The sequence below is a fragment of the Ambystoma mexicanum genome, chromosome 9, assembly GCF_040938575.1.
Source record: "Ambystoma mexicanum isolate Mex_15411 chromosome 9, UKY_AmexF1_1, whole genome shotgun sequence".
NCBI lineage: Eukaryota > Metazoa > Chordata > Amphibia > Caudata > Ambystomatidae > Ambystoma > Ambystoma mexicanum.
The window spans coordinates 672,478,546-672,498,314 of record NC_090931.1 but is presented as its reverse complement, the minus strand read 5'-3'; the positions used below and the strand labels follow the sequence as shown (position 1 = coordinate 672,498,314).

The 19,769-nt window shown below is 44.5% G+C and overlaps 1 protein-coding gene across 2 annotated transcripts in view; it reads left to right on the top strand.

The window, feature by feature from the left end:
* The window catches only part of ICA1L (islet cell autoantigen 1 like), an 804,678-nt gene that overhangs the window by 612,479 nt on the left and 172,430 nt on the right, over positions 1 to 19,769 (top strand). For both annotated transcript variants that reach the window (XM_069615515.1, XM_069615516.1), the window contains exon 11: positions 3,736 to 3,984. In XM_069615515.1, coding sequence (XP_069471616.1) covers positions 3,736 to 3,984 — 249 coding nt within the window. The remainder of the gene's footprint in view (positions 1 to 3,735; positions 3,985 to 19,769) is intronic.

The window sequence follows — 19,769 nt, the reverse complement described above, 5'->3', positions numbered from 1 at the left end:
ACCAGGTGCAATTGTATGTCATATATGCCAGCTACTTCCCAATGATGTGGACAGACCTTGACATGCTTAATAACTACATTCCACAAGCGTTGGCATGGGAATTTGAACTCAAAGCTACACACTACAGTGAGGCTTTCCAGCTCCTCCCTATGGCTTCTGATTAGGGCAAATCCACTTCTAAGTGTGACCCACCGGTTGCCAGGCATTTCTGAATCCACTACCCTTCTACTTCTGAATTTCAAATGAATGTATCAGAGCTTAATTTCAACAAGAACGTCTTTGTCCAACCACAAATCAAAGGAGAACACAAGATATCCAAAGTGATGGAACATTCTTCAGTCATTATATGGATGAAGGTTCCAGGTAAACCTCATTCTGTTCCCCAGTCAGTGTCTCTCATGGATGGACTCATCCTTTGGTTTCTATAAGAAGAGTTCTATGAATAACTCTTCAGGCTTCTCCTCCTTCTCCACAGATGCACAAGGAACAAATAATACTAAAGGTTAGGTGTTTGTATGGTGCATTGTGCTCGATTTCCCCCATTCCCTCCCTGCTTTAGAGTGCTGCAATAGTAATTCTTATTACCAAATTTAATAGTACTCACGTTGTCGACCTTGGAACAATAAAGGGCCGAGTCAACCCTTTTGGTATTTTAACTTGAGAAGTGTACAGGCTTGCTCCATGTCAGAGGAGCATTTACCCAATGACTTATCCACCAAGAGATTGAATTTGCAAAATAATTCTTCGTTACACAACACAGATAATCTGCTCCCTGCGAGTTTCACACAATCACTGTCCTGCACTAATTCAAGAAATGTAATTTCCTTGAAAAATTCTTCATTATAACCCTCTTGCACATGTTGGCATTTCATGAAGGGGGGTGGATGGGGGTAGTGTCTGGCCTTTTCGTAGCCAATGAGAGATTTGTGCAGTATGTTGTGGGTGATCCATTATCAGTTCAGCGTTACCCCTTTGTGCAGATCTAATTTTCCCAAGGTTGAGTGCCCCAAGTGTAGCACACCTTAGTGGCCTGCAATCCACATCTTTCAGTAGCCCAATAACTATCTTGCTCATGTTGTGCCATTCTCCAAGTTGTATGTGCGAGGCATGAACCTGCTTCCCTTTCTCCTGGAGACCAAAGAGATTGCCAACCTGCATGTGCACCACACTTTGGATGCATTAAGATCTCTATTGGTCATCAAAACTGATCGAGCTTGAGTGTTACAAGTCTGCCTCTCAGGCCCTGAAGTTTGAAGGACCACATATTCTTCAGAGTAGCCCTGGGCGAACACTCTGAGGCTCGGAAATACAAAGTAAATTCAAGGTTATTTTCTGTCCTTGAAGACCTACTTCCCATCGGTTCAAGGTAAGCAACAGATCAAATGAGCGCACATGGGTGCTATTGTGTAGATGAGCAAGCAGGCAGGCATGTTTGTTTTTGTTTCCTATAGAAATATCTCTTATCATGCTCAGCTACCCACCTAGCGGAGAAGAAAAACATTGCGCAGGCAGACTGAGTTAATTTTACCATGCTCCCAATAAGTTATCAGTCACTTTTCAGGTACCGTTAACTATTCTCTGAATGCAGCTTCTAGTGGATGATTGATGGACCTGTTTTTTACATTGATGCATTTGCATCTATATGCACTTGCACTAGTATATTAGCATCTGAGCATTGACATTCGTTTTGCTCATTTTTAGGGTACAAGAAGGTGTAAAAAGGGTATGGAAAAAACAAAATGGGATGGAGGTACTGAGGGCTTGCTTGCTGCTTCCTCCATTCAATTAAAAAAAGGTGCAAATTCACTGATGCAAAGGTAATAAGATATAAATGCACAGATGTAAAGACAGGGGCCGATAATGCAGTTTACCACCCATCACAAATGCTAGTGTCGTCAGAACAGCTTGTGTACGACACAATTATTGAAGCATGCTTTTCTGATGTAGTGAGAGGAAAAACACCTGTTTGCATTCACTGATTCACTCCCTACTATGTTTTGATCCACACATTTGGGTGAGGTATACCTTTATACTTGAATGTTGTGGCTCAATCCTAGTCCAAACAGATTCACTGAGCTCCTGCCCTTAACTAAGCCGTGTTCAACACATTACGTTCAGGAAGTATCTGCTGTTGCTGGGGATGTATTTGTGGCTCAGGTCTACATGTCTTGACAGTTGCTGAAATGTAGGGCCAGCTCCTGAGTATTTAGCTTATAGCCCTTGGGTTTCTCCGAGAGGTATTTAGCCATAATTGGTTGGACAAGCGCAGCCAAAAAACATCACTGTAACAAACAGCCCCAGTTTTGCTATTTGGCTATGATCAATATACTTGTCATTCTTACCTAATTTTGCAAGGTTTACTTGCTGGTGTTTGGGTTATTCAGGAACAACACAATGGGGGATTATGGTTTATAAAAATAAAAGGGTAGAATAACATTTTTTAAATGTGCTCCACACATACGTGCTGGAGAGAAAGCCCCTCCTTTTTGGTTTCTAAATTAGTTTATTGGTTTGACTTGTAAAACCATGGAATGCATGGCTTCTAGTGAGATGAGGTTGGTAACATGGATGTTTGCCTTCTTGGTGGTTATTGGATGTGATCCAGAGTTGCTAAGCTTCAAGCTTTGTCAGCCAGATCATAAACTGTTTTTATGTACACAGTGATGCCAGGAACAACTCCTACTTAATTTGACTACAGAAATGTAAATCTGTAGAGCCTGGAAGCAGAGAGAGGTTGACAATATTTCTGCACAGTAGAACAAGGATGAAATTAACATGGCAAGTGAGGGCTAAACAGTAACACATTCTTTGGTACATGAATGCAAAGAACCAGCTTTAAACCGGTGTGATGCAGGCAAATAAGGAAGCTAAATTCAAAACGTGGTGCAGCTCAGGAAATTGGGGTAACCAAAGTCAAAGAACATAGGCAAAGTTGTAAATCCTATGCCAGGTTTACCGTGTTGGGGGTGGGCAGACTAAATTGACCTGTGGTCCTCCTCAATATTGCTGTTATAGCTCCTACATTTTGCATAAGTCTCATTTAATTATTCCATATTTCATTTGAACACACGCTGTCATGTGGTAGCATGCATTTATAAAGCCGAAATAAGGAGGTACTTCCGTCACCCAGAAGAAAGCGAACAATAGTAGCTACAACCTGCTGTGTAGTTGCTTTGTGTGCTTTCTAAAAGATCGATGCCATATTCACATTTACTTTTGTGAGTAGGCCAGTTGAAAGAAGGTTTTATGTATCCATGTTTTCATATATATTACAAACACTCAGTGGATGTTGCATACAGTTGTTTTGCTATATATCAGCCCTCAGACTGAGTCTGTTTCCCCTCAACTCTGTACCTGTTTAATCAAGAAAATCTTCATTACTACTTTGTGTCCTGTCCTGTCTGTAATGACACTGCTTCCTTGAAGGTATGTAAATAAGAGCAAATATTGTAGTCCTTGGCAGGAAAGGTTTTGAAAAACTGTGTCAATATTTCAGACTAATTATTAAAGGATGCCTTGGCAAACACTTCATTGTATCAGTACGCTTCTTTGTTTCAAATATGTGAGTGGTAATTTCTCCCTCTTAGTTGGAGAACAGTCTTTTCCAATATATTAATTGGATTAACCATATAAAGCTGGTTTACTGGCAGTAACCTTGCTCAAGTCCTCCTTTGTTGTGTCAGTAATCCAAAGTGCACTGTCTTTTTGTTCTGATTGCTCCTCTCCTTCCTGCAGTTCAAAAAGATCTCCTGTTAGATACCTTTGAGGGAGACGACTTTGAGAAGGAGTTTTCTTTCCTGAACACGCTGAGTCCGAATTCACCGGGTACTGCAGAAAACGAATACCAAAGCATGTTTGGTAGTCCGGCTGCCAGTCCGTCATCTCACGATCCTTCAAGTTGGTCTGAGCCTGCAGCAGCTTCATCTGGATTCCTGCCATCCCACCTGCTCGACCTAGGCTTGACCACAGCTGGTGGCTTCCGTGGTAAGTCGCTTGATGGCTAGCATTGTTATCACATATTCTGGCAAATCAGTACTTTGGAGGATTTTCTAGTCACATACTACTGGTGCCTGCAGCCCCCTGCTACATCATCTCACATGAGCCTTTCACACCAACAAAGATGTCGTCAAATACTTCTGTAGCTAGCCTGATCCCCTCATGTCCCTCTACCCCATGTCTAAGTCTAGAGGAATCACTAGACCTCCTATAACCTTGCCCCTATGATTACGAAGAGAAAGGTCCTTATTCCAACTTGGGTGTCCTTTTCATATCCATTTTAAGGCTACCCTACACTTTGCCAGAACAATAGCCAGATAACAGTATCTAATCCACAGTGGAGGAAATCCTGTTATCTCTTACAGGAAAATGATAGCTGTATCTGAGCCCATAGTATTTAATGTATGTCCTGGAAAAGGCATTTTCAAAAGATTCTACTTCTGGACATTCCTACATTAAATGTATAACTGTTGGGTCAGTTGCATTACAGATTATGCATTTGGGATCGTAGTTTTGATCATGTTTTTGTATTTTATACAGTGTGACGTAGGACTTATTCAAAATTTAGTAGTGTAACAACTTGTGCCGGACATTCAATCCCACCTTACCGGTGAGGGCGCAGGTGCTATCCCATTCCACCCCCTCAAGATCCTTTGTCAGTGGAACATTGGTGACATATACGTGCTGTATAAACTTTCACACAGTCAGTAATGTGTTGTTGATCAACTTGGGGGGGGTCCTACCCGCCTGTATAATGAATGCTAGCACTAGGGATACATGAGGCTGCTCCCGAAAATGCTCGCCACCTGAAGTTAGTCTAACGGCATAACTGATCTGTGCATTTTGAAACACATATGCTGCTGTGCACGGCTGTTCAACCAGTATATCATCCAATCTATAGATATAAATCTATCATTGAAGTAGAGGTCCTCCACTTCATCTCTAAAACATTTCCACAGAGGCAGATGCTTACTGAACAGCTTCTCTATAGAGATCCATCTACAGGCACCCATATCTTCCTAGTCATAGTTTTTAGTGACACACAGCCTTTCTACCACCTCACCCCTTCATCTATACTCATTAGAAGAGTTATCTGTGTCTTAGCTCTTCTTTCCATCCTAACATAGAGATCTGTATCCCCTCCACAACCCCAGTGCACCGCTTATTGCAATTGGGCTGCTAAAAATTGGTAGTGGTCTGCAGCCTGCACCCCACTACCTCATAGCTCACACTCTGCGTGTCCAATGCATTCCTGGCTCCCTTCCCAGCTTGTACCATTTTATTAATTAGGCTTTTACAGCGAGTGAAGCATTCTTTGGGTCATATAAGTGGAATATTGGCAAAATAATATAGGCACTACAGGCTATTGCCATCTTCGATCGAGCTACGCTGCCTGCCATCCTAATCAGCAACATTATCCATTTCATTGAAAGTGTTCCAGGGCTTTATCAATATTTTGTCTCGCTCCCCTGGCATTCCCCCTATATGTATTCCCAGATTTCGAAAACAGTTAACAGCCACTATAAGTGGGAAGTCCTACATGTTTGAGTTAAGATAACAAAAATCGCAGATTTTTTCAGGTTTATTTGGATGCCTGAAACTTCCCCAAATTGGTCAATCATCTCGAAAATATTGGCTAGCTTCTCATTAGGAAGCCTGGAATATAGTAACATGGCATCAGCATATAATGCAATAGTCAACTCAATGCTATTATTTACTAGTCCCTGTCCTGCCATCTCTCCTCATATTATTGCTCCTGATGACTCTGTGGCCAGGGTTAAAATCGGGGTAGAAAGCGTATTGTGCCACTTTAATAATTGTGGGTAAAATCTTGGCCTCTGTGTTCAATAGCGATAAAGGCCATTATGAGCTACAGTAAAATCGATCCCTAGGCAGCTTGTGCTGTACCACTATAATGGCAGTTCCATCGAGCTGGGCAATCGTCCCTGTGTATCGCATCATTCACATCTCAGATGGCTAGGATTTGTGACTTATCCTTATCCTTTTTATGGCCCAAGCTATTGCTCTCCCCGACCTCTCTCCCTGTGCATACCATCTAGCCAGCATCTTCCTATACCAGACTCGTACATGCCTTAAGGCTTTAATATCACATTCAAATTTTATTCCCTGCAAGTGTGGTTTTCCAACCCTTTCTCTGAAAGCACCCCTCAAGAGCCTTTAGTTGTTCCTGTAACTATTGTCACTGGACCATCCTCAGGATACTACCCTACCATACTAGTCATATTTCTGTTAGGAAAACGTTATAAAGGCTTCACACCTGACTAATGTGTCCACGTCACTGTTGCAGTTATTCTGTAGAAACTCCTCAGTCTCTCTAAGGATCGCATCTTTAAACAATCCTTTGCAACATTCATATGGCTCTGCTTGCCGTTATAAAAGCCCATGACACAAGCTTCGACATGTATGTTGAGACCCAGATTCGCCTGAAGATTGAGGGAAGTTTCTGGACACCAACCTTTCATTGTAAACTGCCTGTACCATGTCAAACTCTGGTTGAGATCTGACTGCTTAATGATCATAAAGTGGGGGTTCTTCTTTTTTTCCCAGCTGTCCTCTCCCCTTATTAGTTTGGCTAGCCCTACTATTGTGGCGGTCCTTTCCCCCAGGTCTAATTTATAATGCCTTCACCCTTGTAGTTATTTTAGACAGTGACCTCTCCTTCGAGTTTCAAGTAAATACAGTATGTAAAAATGCTCCTACCACCTTTTGTACGCTCCATTGAATCCTCCCATGCTTAAGTTTCAATGCAAAAACACCGGACTACTACAATACAATCTCCACTGGTCTCCCAGAAAGCTCTATGCATGATGAGCTACAAAGAGTCCACAATCATGCTGCCCCTGTCATATTTGGTATGCACCATGGGGAACATATTACTCCAGCTCTAAAAGCCCTCCGCTGCCTACCGGTTAAAAATACGGTGCGGGGTCCACAAATCGATCCAAATGCTTCCCTAACTACCTTACCAATCGTTTCCTTCCTTACCATCCCCCCAGATATCAGAGTGCTGCTAACCTGAACCATCTTGAAATCTGCCAGACCTGATGCATCAGATTTAACAGTAGAATTCTGCATGTTGAGGGCTCAAGTGTTTGTGCCTCTTTCCCATTATGAATGTGGGCTGAATGAGACCTTTTGAAACTCTTGAAGGAATGCGAAAACCCTCCTCTTTAGAAAGGAATATGGGATTTTCATCTGTTCACAAGAATGTAACCAGCCTCTCCCTCACTAAACACAAGGTATGTGCTCTCTATCCCTCCTGTGTTGTAGCAATATTGATTTGGTCAGACACCTGAGACTGCCCCCCCAGAACTACAGCAAGTGTGTTTTCATCAAGGCCTTGAACATCATGATTCATACATCCACCCCACCATATCCTAGGTAAATCTGTACTTCATGTCTCAGTCCACAATATGGTCATGGGTGACTAAGCCCACTTGCAAAGAGGCCATGCATTAGAGCTCATCCTTTACATGGACGACAAATATCCCCGTTCCTCGGTTGCTAGTCTACCAATTAATCCTCCATAACTGGATGCCGCAAGTAAAATCCCAAACCCAAAGCACTGGGGATTCAGAAAACATATACAATATCTCTGGGATCAATGACAAAGGTGCAGTGTGGTCATTTCAAGCATACTCTCAACAGGAGCCAACCATTCAAATTTCAAGTTACTAGCTAGCCATTAAAAAAGTCACTCGCCACCTCAATGCTATATATACACACAGACACCATTTCCTACTCGACAAGTCAAATATCACTAGCCAACGGCTAGTGGCGAGTGCACATTATGCGCCTTGCTTTTGATCATAAGGTTTTAGACAACCTTTCTACTTATGGCCCTAAAATCTCTGCTGTTTTGAGCAGGAAATTGGGGGGATACCAGTTAGCTCTTCTGGCTACTTGCATCTCCAAGAAACCCCAAATTCAAAAAAAGGTCAAGTATTTCGTGGAGCTGAATACCCTCAATGAAAGTGAAAATTCGGGCGCACACATGATGGAAATAAGGATGCTGAAGATGAACTTGTATTATAAATGCATGCGAGGGGCAACTACCTCTTAACTGAAAGGAAAAAGATGTTCTTACAGAACCTCATTGTAACAGTCTAAAATAAAACCGCAGGCGATTCATCATCTTTTTTTCTAATCAACTCTGTCCTCATCCTCGCCCCAAAAATATAAAGAAAATATCTCAAATTAACTCTGGCCTTTCACACCATGATTGACCGTATCCAATCGAATACTACATTTTAATAAATATCTAAAGCCCCACATGAGGAACAAGAGGAAACTGCCATTCATTCTTGGATCAATGCTGCATCGCTGAATATAACGTAACACATACAAAGAGTCCATAAGCACTCTAGCCTCAGCAGTAGCTGAGAGATGTTATGTTATATGGCTTTTGTATAGCGCCGACTGGCATTGTTATGGCTCGAAGTGCTGTGGGGTGAACGCCCTTGAAGGACCGAGATGTGAATCGGGATTCTAAAATGCATGTGTTCCTTTTTAGCCAGCACAAAGGTCGGTAGGGGTGGCTAGGTCCCTTATAGTGACCCATGGAGATCTGGGTAGTGGATGGGGCTGCGATAGACTGTCAGAGTATGAGAGTCAAGGAGACTGATTCAGCTGTACTGAATTTGTTTTGTTGGACTGAGCTGCATTCCTTTGTCAGTGGTGATGTGTTTTGTGAAGCCGAGTAGTGCGTATTGGCGATGTATGCAGTTGGAAGGCTGTGCCCCGGAAAGGGATACAGCTATGTTCCATTGTGATGGAGTGCTATACGTACCAGTGAATCAAGGGCGATATCTAGTTACCCTGAGGTTAGGCGGAGCATATAAGGTTTGGCTGCAACCCATTCCATGTGGGGTAGGTACCACCTTGTTGTCTCATCAGGTGACTCATCGGGTACCCCCACCAGGATGCAGAAGGGAAGTGCCCGGTCTTGAGAGCCTTCTCGAAAGTGAGGTGATCTTCTATGTGTTGGATGCTAAATGGATCGCGTTCCAGATAGTGGGAGCTTGGACTGAGAAAGAGGATCCCCCTATTCTGGTCGATTTTGTGACTCGGATGATGATGAGGAGAGTCTGAGATTTCTGGTGGTCCTCTAGAGTGTGAGTTTGTGTTGCAGATATTCTGGTCCTGTGTTGTGCAGTGCTCGGTGGGTGATGCATATTGCCTTGAAGGTAGATTGTCGCCCGATCAGCAGCCAGTGAAGGACACAGAGGGCGGGAAGGATATGTTCTCTAGGGTCTATGGCACGATGGGGCCCTGCTGCAGTGTTTTGTACCCATTGGAGTTTTTTAAGTTGTGAATCGGGGGGCCCCCAAGGTATTGGACGTTAGCATAATCTAAGCGTGAGAGGACAATGGCAACGATCACAACTGTGTGTGGGAAGTTCAGTGCATTGCATCCCCCAAATCCAGCCAAATCCCCATCATAATTAATGAAGCCATCATTACCCCCTTAATGATAAAATGGTCTCTGTGATCTTTGTACAAATTCCAATGCACAAAACCACAATTGTAGAAGAAACAGGAGACAATTTCAAGAAGAGAGCAACCAGCTTAGCCAAAGTGCAGAAGGACTCTCTGCATGTGATGTATGAGTGCGCAGAGCTGATGACCGATTGGCACAGGTCGAGAAAATAGACTGTGGGCAAAATGCGGGTGAGTGTACTAGGAGGTTGCACACAAGGATGGATACAGGCAGTTTGAGTGGAACAGTATGTGGGGTTAGGTTGCAGAAGGAAATTAAAGAGACAGTAGGTGGAGAAGAGAGTCAGTTGGCAGCAAGCATTGGTGAGTGCGTGAATAGAATGGTCCCATGGATGAAACAAATGGACCCCCCCGCCCCATACCTTGGATGAAAGGGAGAGATTGGCACAATGGTATCCTAGGGGGCAGAACACATAGAGTGTAGATTTCAGACTGACAACAGAAGGAACAGCTTACTAAGAGCATTTTGCAAAGCGAAGCACGCAAACAAAACATTGTGCAAAAGTCACATGGATATGGAAGTCCTTAATAACATCCCACTTATTGCAGACATCATGGAGAATATTGCCTTCGCCCATGTAACCAATTATGGCTAGTGCCTTTACTGCATGGTAACCAGGCGGGTTTTAGACCAATCCGGACTACTGAGACAACCATCTCATTTATGAAAGATGATGTCCTAAAATCCCTAGACTCCAAAATGACTGCAATGCTAATTCTGTTACATTTGCATACCGCAATGTATATCACTCTGGTCCCCAGAGTTTTAAGTGCCACACACTCCTTTCTAGATAGCTTGTGGAGTATTTCTTGCCTTGCACTGGACTTGTCAGAACTTTCACGTTTGTCTTTCTGGCTTTTTAAGTGCACCTGACACAGCTTCCCCTGGTACTATGGGTTGCCCTTGCTAGGATCGGGGCCAGGCTCTTGTTTGGCCCTTACCTTTCACAGCCTTCTCCTTTTTTTATTGTAGTGCTCAGCTGGTTCTTTCAGGCCTTCAGATGTGGCATGGCCATTCTCCACCACTGAATGTTTTGGTGTAGGCCAATGCTTTGGTGCTGCCACTTCCCTCCCCTTTACTCTACCATTTAAATCTTTTTGCTCCTCTCCCTTTCTCGTATTCCTTCAAGCCTCCTCTGCTTCCCCTGTATATTCTTGTTTGCCCCTCTTTCTCCTCTGTCTCCTGTCTTGGTTTCCCCCTTCCCCCTTTCTGGCCTCCTCGCCATTTCACCATGAAGCTTATTCCTTAACCCTCCACCACATTTCTACCTCCCTTGCTCTTTTACTCATTCTTCCACTACTGCCTATCCCCCCTCTATTTGTTTCTCCTACAACTCTGCTCTACTGCTTTCTCCCATCGTCACTCTTACTTCTCTCACCTCTGCTTTTCCTTCCCTAGCTCTGATTTTCCTTCTCTGACCTGCACTCATAGCTCCCCCTCCTCTCCCTCCTCTCCTCTCCTCTTCTATCCAACTGTTCTGCTCTTTCCTTCCTCCTCCAACTTTACTTCACTTGATCTCCTTCTGTTGTCCTCTTGGCACTGCCACCCGCATAACTCCCCTGTGCTCTCCATATTTCTGACTCCCACACTGTTATTATCAGCTCGCTCCCCTTTCCCCCCAACCAGAACTGGGCTTGGATTTCTCTGTTGCAACAGTGGGCTTGGGTGTGAATGCTGTGCGAGCGTCTTGAGTTATTGAGCATTGCTCCTGCACACTGCAGATTCAGCAGCTGTGCTTGGTTCACCTACTGATGTGATAAAGTATCTGCCCGCTATCTTTGATTCTTTTTTCCCTTCTGTATGCTTCATCTTCCGTTCATACCAAATAATATGTAGGTGGTGTAAGGAAGGCATGGTATCAAATAGTAAGACAGACACAAGTGATCACAGTTCAAGGGTTTTTATTGAACTTCAATTGGGTTTGGAAAACGCTTATCTAATCCTAAATCTAAAGATGGGAGCAAGCTACGACCATCAAATAATAACACATTCAAAATCGAGTCTGTCAAAATAAAAGGGCCTATTCTAATAAACCTATTGCCAATCCTTACTTCGAAATACAAATAGTGTGGGAAACAATGTAATGCAAAAGAGGTGTTCAACAAAATATATGTCAGGATATTCAAGTCCTTGGCTTCCCTTCCCCACGTTTTCAGCACAGGACAAGGTGGCCCACTCGAGTTTAGCACACTCTGACTTCTCAAGCACGAGGATGTTGTTCAAAACCTCAACATCCGGGCCTTGTGTGCCAAAGTCTCTTTGCCATTCAAAGTCTCTTATTTCAGAGTGCCTTATGCAACACGACACACATTAAAGTTCCTTTCTTCTTAGGATTGCACATATACTTCTCGGGTGATTTACTGTTCACCCCGGGTACCCCTCTGCCGGGCTCGGACCCACTTTAACAGAAAATCTTCAATTGGTCTCCCTCTGCCGGGAAACTTTCCAAACTTTCTCTACTTCATCAAATTCGAAGACTTTCGACTGTGCGCAGGATTTAGCTTGAACCATCGCAGGACCACTTCGATTCACAATTACTAATTCTCTTCTTGATATAAACTTTTTCTCACTTTCACTTTTGCCACTTCTGAGCTGGATACCTTAGAGAGACCTTCTATTGAGCACCCATACGGTGCCGGACCACTCTGTTAAAGGTATTGTACCTTGCTTTTAAGGTTCAGTCACTCATCAGCAGTTCAACTTTACTTGCGTCTCTTATCACACGCGTAACCATGTTTGTTCCAGCGCTCTCCATACAATGTTGCTGCTTACAACCTTGGCCTCAACACAGACCGGTCTTGTATTTTTCTCCCCAACTCACCGGCTCTGTTGATTTCACTGACGCTGCTTTGTTCTTGGAGCCAAGGACGGGACCACAGCGGCTGGTGATTCTCCCTGCCTTAGTTATTGGCTCAGGAGGGGCGAGAGTATCTCCGACACACAATGCAGGATTCTTCAGCCTGGTTCCCCAGTTTTACGCCTTTTATTCTGGAGGTTTCTAGAAAGTAGCGGTTCCTTGTCGAAAGGTCAAGGGCACTTCCCTCCTTGCAATACCCTTCTGTTTTGCTGCATTTCCTCTCTCGTTCAGCTGCCGTCTCGAAACTTCTGTTTCCTCGTGTGCTTTGCCTCGCTCAGAGTGTGCTCTCGTTCTCTGCCTTTTATCTGCGTGGGGAAGCTCAATGGAAGTCAGGTGTGTGATGGTCAGTAATTGCCTGGCCATTGTATTGGGACAAGTCAGGTATACTGCTTGGGTGTTAGTCTGTTTTCTCTGATAGCGGACTGTCAGTGAGAAAGTGTTTGTGTTGTAAAAGGGCGGGGGGGGGGTAGAGTTCCTACATATCCTGGGGTAAAGGTGTTACAGTGAAGGGGATACTGCATCTCACCATCTGGTGTCGCATTCCCCGAAGACCCCTCCCCCAGGTGATCCTCCTGCACTGGTCCACTCCCAGGAACTGGATCCAAAAGCGATGGCCGTGTCCTGGCCACCTGGATGACAGATCCCTGGGGACTAGTGGGTGAGACACCTTCTGGTTTCTCACAGTGGCAAGATGATTAAATGTTGAGAGTCATCCATGGGTGGCAGATAAACATAAGTGTATATGTGTGTGTGTGTGAGAGAGATCTAAAGGAATCTGTGGGCAAAGAGCTCAGGAGTTAGGATATGCTAGGATAACCTTTGCTTACTTTCGCACCTGACCTGGTTCATTCACATACTGATATGACATATTTCCAATCGGGTAGGACGATTTTGGTATCTACGAGTAAATCCTGACTTTTAGGTAATAGATTGCAAAGAACAGCCTGGAAACATTTAGCATCAGCTCTGAAACTGAATCCAAACACCAAGCTTACAGGATGTGTGTTGTCCATTAACCCTCCTGGCTACCAACGAGCTCTACCGACGTGGTCCTGCGATGAGGTCCCCTGCCTGACTATGGTAGCTTCTAGTAGGGTGACCAAAGTAACTCTCCAAGATAGGGGATGACGGACCCAAAGGTGGTAAATGGAGCGTCTTTTCGTCACCTCCACTTAGCCCCTGTCATAGGGCATGGGACAGTACCAGAGAAAACAATTAGTTCACTGGCCCTATAGGGATGGCTACAGCTATGAAAAATCCAGAAGTTTTACGAGAATGGCAGGATAACTTCCCAAATATCACTCAGTTGAGCATCTAGCCTTGCCCTTCTTGCTTACCAAATGGCCAGTGTGGCTCTTTTTGTGGCAGCAAGACTCGCCAGAGAAGAGAAATGCATATTGAGGGGTTCCATTTTCCTTATATGAACACCAGATTAGGCACCATAGAAACCTCTGTAAATCATACATAGGCGCTTTACTCAACAATGAAAGAAAACATAGCATCTCTGAAAATTAAGCGACCTATTCCACCCAGAAGAGAAACATTGTAGCAAGGGATTCCAAATCCCTTGCAATGTCAGATGAAACCCCGAGTAGACCCAATAGAAACCCTGCAGGTCTCTCAAACCCTTTTGCTGCAAGTTTTACTAACAAACAGACCTCAGTAGATTCAAAGTTGATTTTCACTACCATGCTAGCACACCAACTCCTGTGGCAGGCAGCTGCAGGTTCCCTAACATCAAGAGGTAGAGGAGGGAGCTTGGAGACGGTCACAGGTTGCTACATTTACACAAACGAAGGTCCCAGTGAATTCCAAGATGGAGGAATCATCTTTTGAAAGCTTGATCCATCCTCCCATTCCTTCACCAAGCACAGGGGAACCAACTGGATCCAACCAATCCTCATCTCCCGCCAGTTCCCCAATACAGTTGCAGACCCGCACAAGGACATCAGCCCAGAGGAAGTGGTGTACAACTCGATCCTCTCACTCTGTAAGTGTTTGGAGAATGAGCTGTTGAAAGGAGATTAGAGAATTTTGGTGAGCAGAAAGAGTTTGGAGGCACTTGCAGAGTGATAGTAGGTTGGAGAAGAGAAGAAAATTGGAGAGGGAGAAGGAGTTGGCTGGAGATATTGAAGAGAAGTGTGAACATCACAAAGATGTGGTTAGAGCTATTGAGATGGGGGGTGAACTTTATGAGAGGGTGGTTGGAGCCATTGAAAAGTAGAGTGAGCATCACAAAGATGTAGTTGGAGGAATTGTGGAAGAGCCTGAACATCACAAGGAGTTGTTTGGAGGAATTGAGTAGGAGGGTGAACACCGCAAGAAGGTGACAAGTAAAGTGGAGAAAGAGGACAGTGACTATCAAGTGGAGGTGGTAGAAGGTGTGGAGATCGAAGATCAGGAGGAGGTGGTCACTGAAATTAAAGAAAGGTGATTGGAGAATTTAGAGAGACTGAGAGAAACTTGGGCGGAGAAGGGCACAGAAGGCCAGAACAAGAAGATTCTTGAAGGCAGGTCTGGCCCAAAAAAGGTATGTGGAACACCCCAATCTGAAGGAGTTGGACCCACAGCAGACGGAGGAATGAGCACTTGGTGGGGTGTCGAGAAGGGGCACAGGAGTAACCAAATGGTCAAAGTGGACCCTGGGAGGGGGACGTGATAGTTCCGATTTGAACCTGTTGTGAAGTGCAGTTAGTCCCAACCTTGACCCTACCAGATGCTTCATGTGATCCTTCTCCCCAACACCCACAGTTTGGGAACAAGCAATCGCCACATATATAAGTATCCAAGACCGAATCCCATTTTTAGCCTGAGATAGGCTAGAGAGAGCTTGTGGGAGATGTAAGCATGAAAACCCTTGGACTGCAAGACTACGAAAAAGAAAAGGGTTTGGGAACCCCTCAAGCTGCAACCTGAAGAAGAGAAAGGAAAGTTTCAGAAATCCTTCAAGCCTGCAACAAGCAACTGAGCCTTGGGAGTTGGGGAGGAGAACAGATCAAGGTGGCTGAGACAGAGCACCATCTGAGAGGGGGCCCAAGAACATTGAATTCTTAAGTCTGCTTAAGTTATTCCAGTTATTATTTTTGGCCCAACTTGTATATTTTACCGTAATAAAATGACCTGTATAAGTTCCTTATGTTTTAGTCTCGTTTCTGATCCATGTCACCACTTTAACAGTAAATATTGTCATGAAGCTGCATTTGTTTATTTATTTTTTATTTATTTATTGGGTATTTATAATGTGCATATACAGCAAAATGGTGTTTCAAGGGGCATCAAGACAATGGAGGGGAACAGGGGAAAAAACTAACGATCTGAATAGGTTTTGAGACATTCGGATCGTGCAAGTGCAGTCAAAAGAAAGAGGAGAAGAGGAAGTGACGTTGGGGAGGAACAGGGAAGAAGACCGACAATAACGCTCCTACTAGGTCGGAGCGTGCAAGTGCAGTAACAGAAATGAGGGGAGAGGGGAAGCAGGAGAGATACAGGAAGGGGAGGAAGGAGTAATGTTCAGGGGAAGGGGGGGGGAGAAGGGTACAATAAGTGCAAGTGAGCATGTTCAAACACAGCACAAGGCTGGAAAGCAGAAACGACATTGGAATTGGTGCACCATTTTGGAAAGCCTAACCACATGGTTGGGGATCTACAACAAATAGGCAGGTACAAATGGGCAAAATGCAACATTAGGATGAGTGCGCAATTTGGGAAAGCCTCACCCTATGGTGCAGGGTACTACATCAAGTTATGCAGGAACAAGCAGGTAAAATGCAACATTAGAATGGGTGCACAATTTGGGAAAGCTTCTCCACATGGTTATCTACATCAAATAGGCAGGTACAATGGGTAAAAAGCAGCATAACAGGCAGTATTCCATTTTAGCTGTGCGGGAGGTATAGAAAGCATACAGGGGTCCAGTTGCGTGGCATTAAGAGCACCATAAGTATTAAAATGTCAAATGCTGCATCACAGGCAGCAATAACATATGGATATGCGGGAGGAGAGGAAGACATGCTGGGGCCCTTTGTAAATAAGTAGTTTCAATTAATCAGGGAGGAGAGTAGGGTAGGCCCCACTACAGTCATTAGCACCTAACAATAGAGTCTGCACTACATAAGGTCCAAAAACGTGTTCTTCAGTCTGTGAAAGAATGGAATCGCAGTTTTAAGTGACACAGCGCTGGAGACAAGGACCAGACCAACCGTAGAAGCCGCGGGAGGTAAAGGCCAGCAGAGGATGTAGGCGAAGGGGCAAGTAAGGTGCGGGGAGTAGAAGCATGATCTGAAGCAATGTCGCAGAGCATGCCAGGCAGGTGACTGGAGGGAGGAGGGAGGAGGGAGAGAGTTGCAAGAACAACATGATCTTGCAGGTGAGTCCTGGAAAGGCCCTGTGATTAACTGGGGTGCTGCAGGGATGAGGGCCCATCATATGGTGTGGGACAGAACAACCAAGGGGTGCCATGGTGTACAGGTGGGAGAGTCACCCGGTGCAAGTAAGGGAACACAGCACCTTCTACCTGATGGTAGCACATGATTGATTCCCTGCGGGTTGTGACGCTGGAGATCCAGATCGCAGAAGGCCCAATGCTGGGTGTTAACAAGAGTGGAAGGCCATCCTAGCCCAAACAGGCCCAGAAAGGGTACGAAAAAGACCCTTATAGGTGGCCCTTTGAAGAGGCCGGTGTCGCCTGCCGGCTCCTGGGCCGAGTGTCATAAGCAAGCCCCGCTAAGACATGGACAAAGGTGTTTCAGGTCCTCGCAGTCACGCGGCGGCCATGATGGAAAGACGAACCATTGAATATATGTATGGAGCCCCACACAGGCTCATGGGCAGCAGGCTGTACCTTCTTGGGAGGATGGAAGTATAAAGGTGGAAAGTGCTGTGGTGGCTTTGGGTAAGTGATGACGATGAATCTTCTCAAAATCAATGATGCTAGCGATAAGCCAACAGTGAACTGTTTGCTTGAAGTAGAAGTGCCACAGGTTTGTGAAAAGCTTAAGAGAAAGTCATCACCTTCCTGTGCACAGTGAAGGATATTGAGATCAAACCCAGTAGACCTATTATGTGGTGTTCTCTGAGGAGGTTCTAACAACATTTAGAATGTAATTAAACCATTCTAAAGACTGTGGTAGTTTGCCACATTAACTATAATGTGGCAAACTACCACAGTCTTTAGAATGGTGTAATGATGCATTGCTTTGTTTTATTGGCGTCTTTCTGGTACAGAAATAGCCTGCAGATCACTGACCTTTCTTACATAATTGGTCGCAACTAAGAAGGCATTCTTATTCACTCTAGTCAACCCTATCGGAACAAACTACTACGCAAGTAACTTAATTCCTTTCCAATACGTAGTGATGTATTCAATAGAATTCTGGACCAATAAGTATTGAGCAATAGCTCCATCTGAATGGACTTTTGCTCCATTTATAAGTGCAATATGCGTGGATGTGAATTTAGAGGTAACACCCCAAGGAGCAATGCTTTTTGCACTGCTCACATAGTCCAGATTTATACACAGGAAATTTCAATTCATTTGTAAATTAGCATAATAATAAAACATTGTGAGACTCCAAGTCTTTAGATCATACATTAGATTAGACATTGCATCAATTGCATCAAAATGAAAGAACAGCCAAATTGACCTTAGGCCAAGTTCCCAAACAGTACGCCCTACAAAAGAAAATCATCAGAGTTTGGAGGCAATGGAGAGAATTGCTAATAGAGACAAATGTTCTGAATGGGAGTCAAGGAAGAGGTGCAAAAAACACAGTGTTCTCGTTTGAGCAGTGAATAACACCTTTTCTCCTCATCCAACAAGATAAAAAAAAACCTATCAAACTAGGGGTACTTCATCTGAGTCATCACCCTAAAGGAAGGAGGCGAAGTTTCCAACCAAATGCTCCTTAGCCGAGAAATGGAAGCAATTCTATCTCCAGATATTAGAGATTTTCACCAAAGCTGGCGTGCTGGCAGCTTCGGCACTGATGTCGACAACTGAGACAGGTCTCACTTTGCCTTCCAAGTCAGCCACGGTAACTTGAAACCCAATACCCACATACACCCAAGAGCTCAGGCTGGTGTCTAGCGCAACTGCTGCTTGTGTTGGATCAACGCCACTTGTCAAGGTCAGCCCCTCAACTTCGTCGCTCTCCGTTGATGCCTCAATCTATAAAGTCCGGGCATTGACGTTGATGGAATCATCTGTGCATTCGAGCTCTGTTCTGGAATTGAGGAGGGATTTCTTAAGATGCATGTAGTCTATTTTCGATGAGGAAGAGGATCCCATCCCTTTCGTCATGGAGCACTCTAACAAGCATGGGGACTTCCCCGAAGAGTAAGTCTCGGAGGAGGCCCTCATTTCTTTTTTGGTCTTGGATTTAAAAGATGCGAGAGGGCTCAACAGATTCTCTTGGGTGGGTCGTCCCAGCAAGCACTATTGCACAGTATGAACTAACAGATACAAGATAAAGGACCTCCTAAAGAACCATCATTAGTATTTAATGACACAATTAAGGATCTTCGGTCAAGACCATGTTCTTTTACCGGCTGTTGACATACTGGTAAAAAAGTCAAATTGACCAACACCGTTGGACCTGTATTTTCCATGCGATGGTGCTAGGTGAGAACGTGGCTGTGGCGGATAGGTGGTGGCATAGGACCTTGTGGTTGACAAGATCAAATGCCGCTGATAGATCCAGGAGGAGGAGAAGAGCAGGCTTACCTGAATCTCTTGCATCATCCATCTGGTTCTTTAGGTCGAGTAGGGCAGTCTCATATGTCGTCTTTGCAGTTATATGGCTTGATGGATTTCATAATATTGATCATGTCTTGTTCTTTAATTTCCTTGAAGGAGGAGGAGTTGGAAGGGAAGTAGGATGGCTTTGGCTGATTGTTTGAGATTGTCTGAGAGGAGGTGAGTGCGGGCTGCTTGGAAGTCACCTAGGGGACCTGGTGGTTGGTAGAAAAGATGTAGGGTGATGGTGCAGTGTTAGGATAGGCTGATTTTGTCAAAGAGGTAGTCGCTGATGTTTGTCTTTATCTGTTTTTCTGATAGGAAGGGATTCTTTAGCTATCATAGCTACTCCTCCACCCATAGTGGGGCGGTCCTGCCTGATGATGATGTAGTCTGCTGGTAGAGCTAGGGATAGAGCAGTCTAGGTCATGGGTGCTGATGAGATTGTGGATATCAAGGGCGTGTGCATTGATGGAGTGGGCATTAATCAGGGCACACCTTAAGTGTGAGCTGTCATGGTTGCTCTTAGTAGTAGTAGTACCATGGGCATCATTGGGCATACATGGGGTAACTTTAGTGGGAGTCACATCATGGGGCATACTTGTGGCAGCTGTGGCATCATTACTTAAAATCGCATCACAGGGCATACACGTGGCAGTAGTG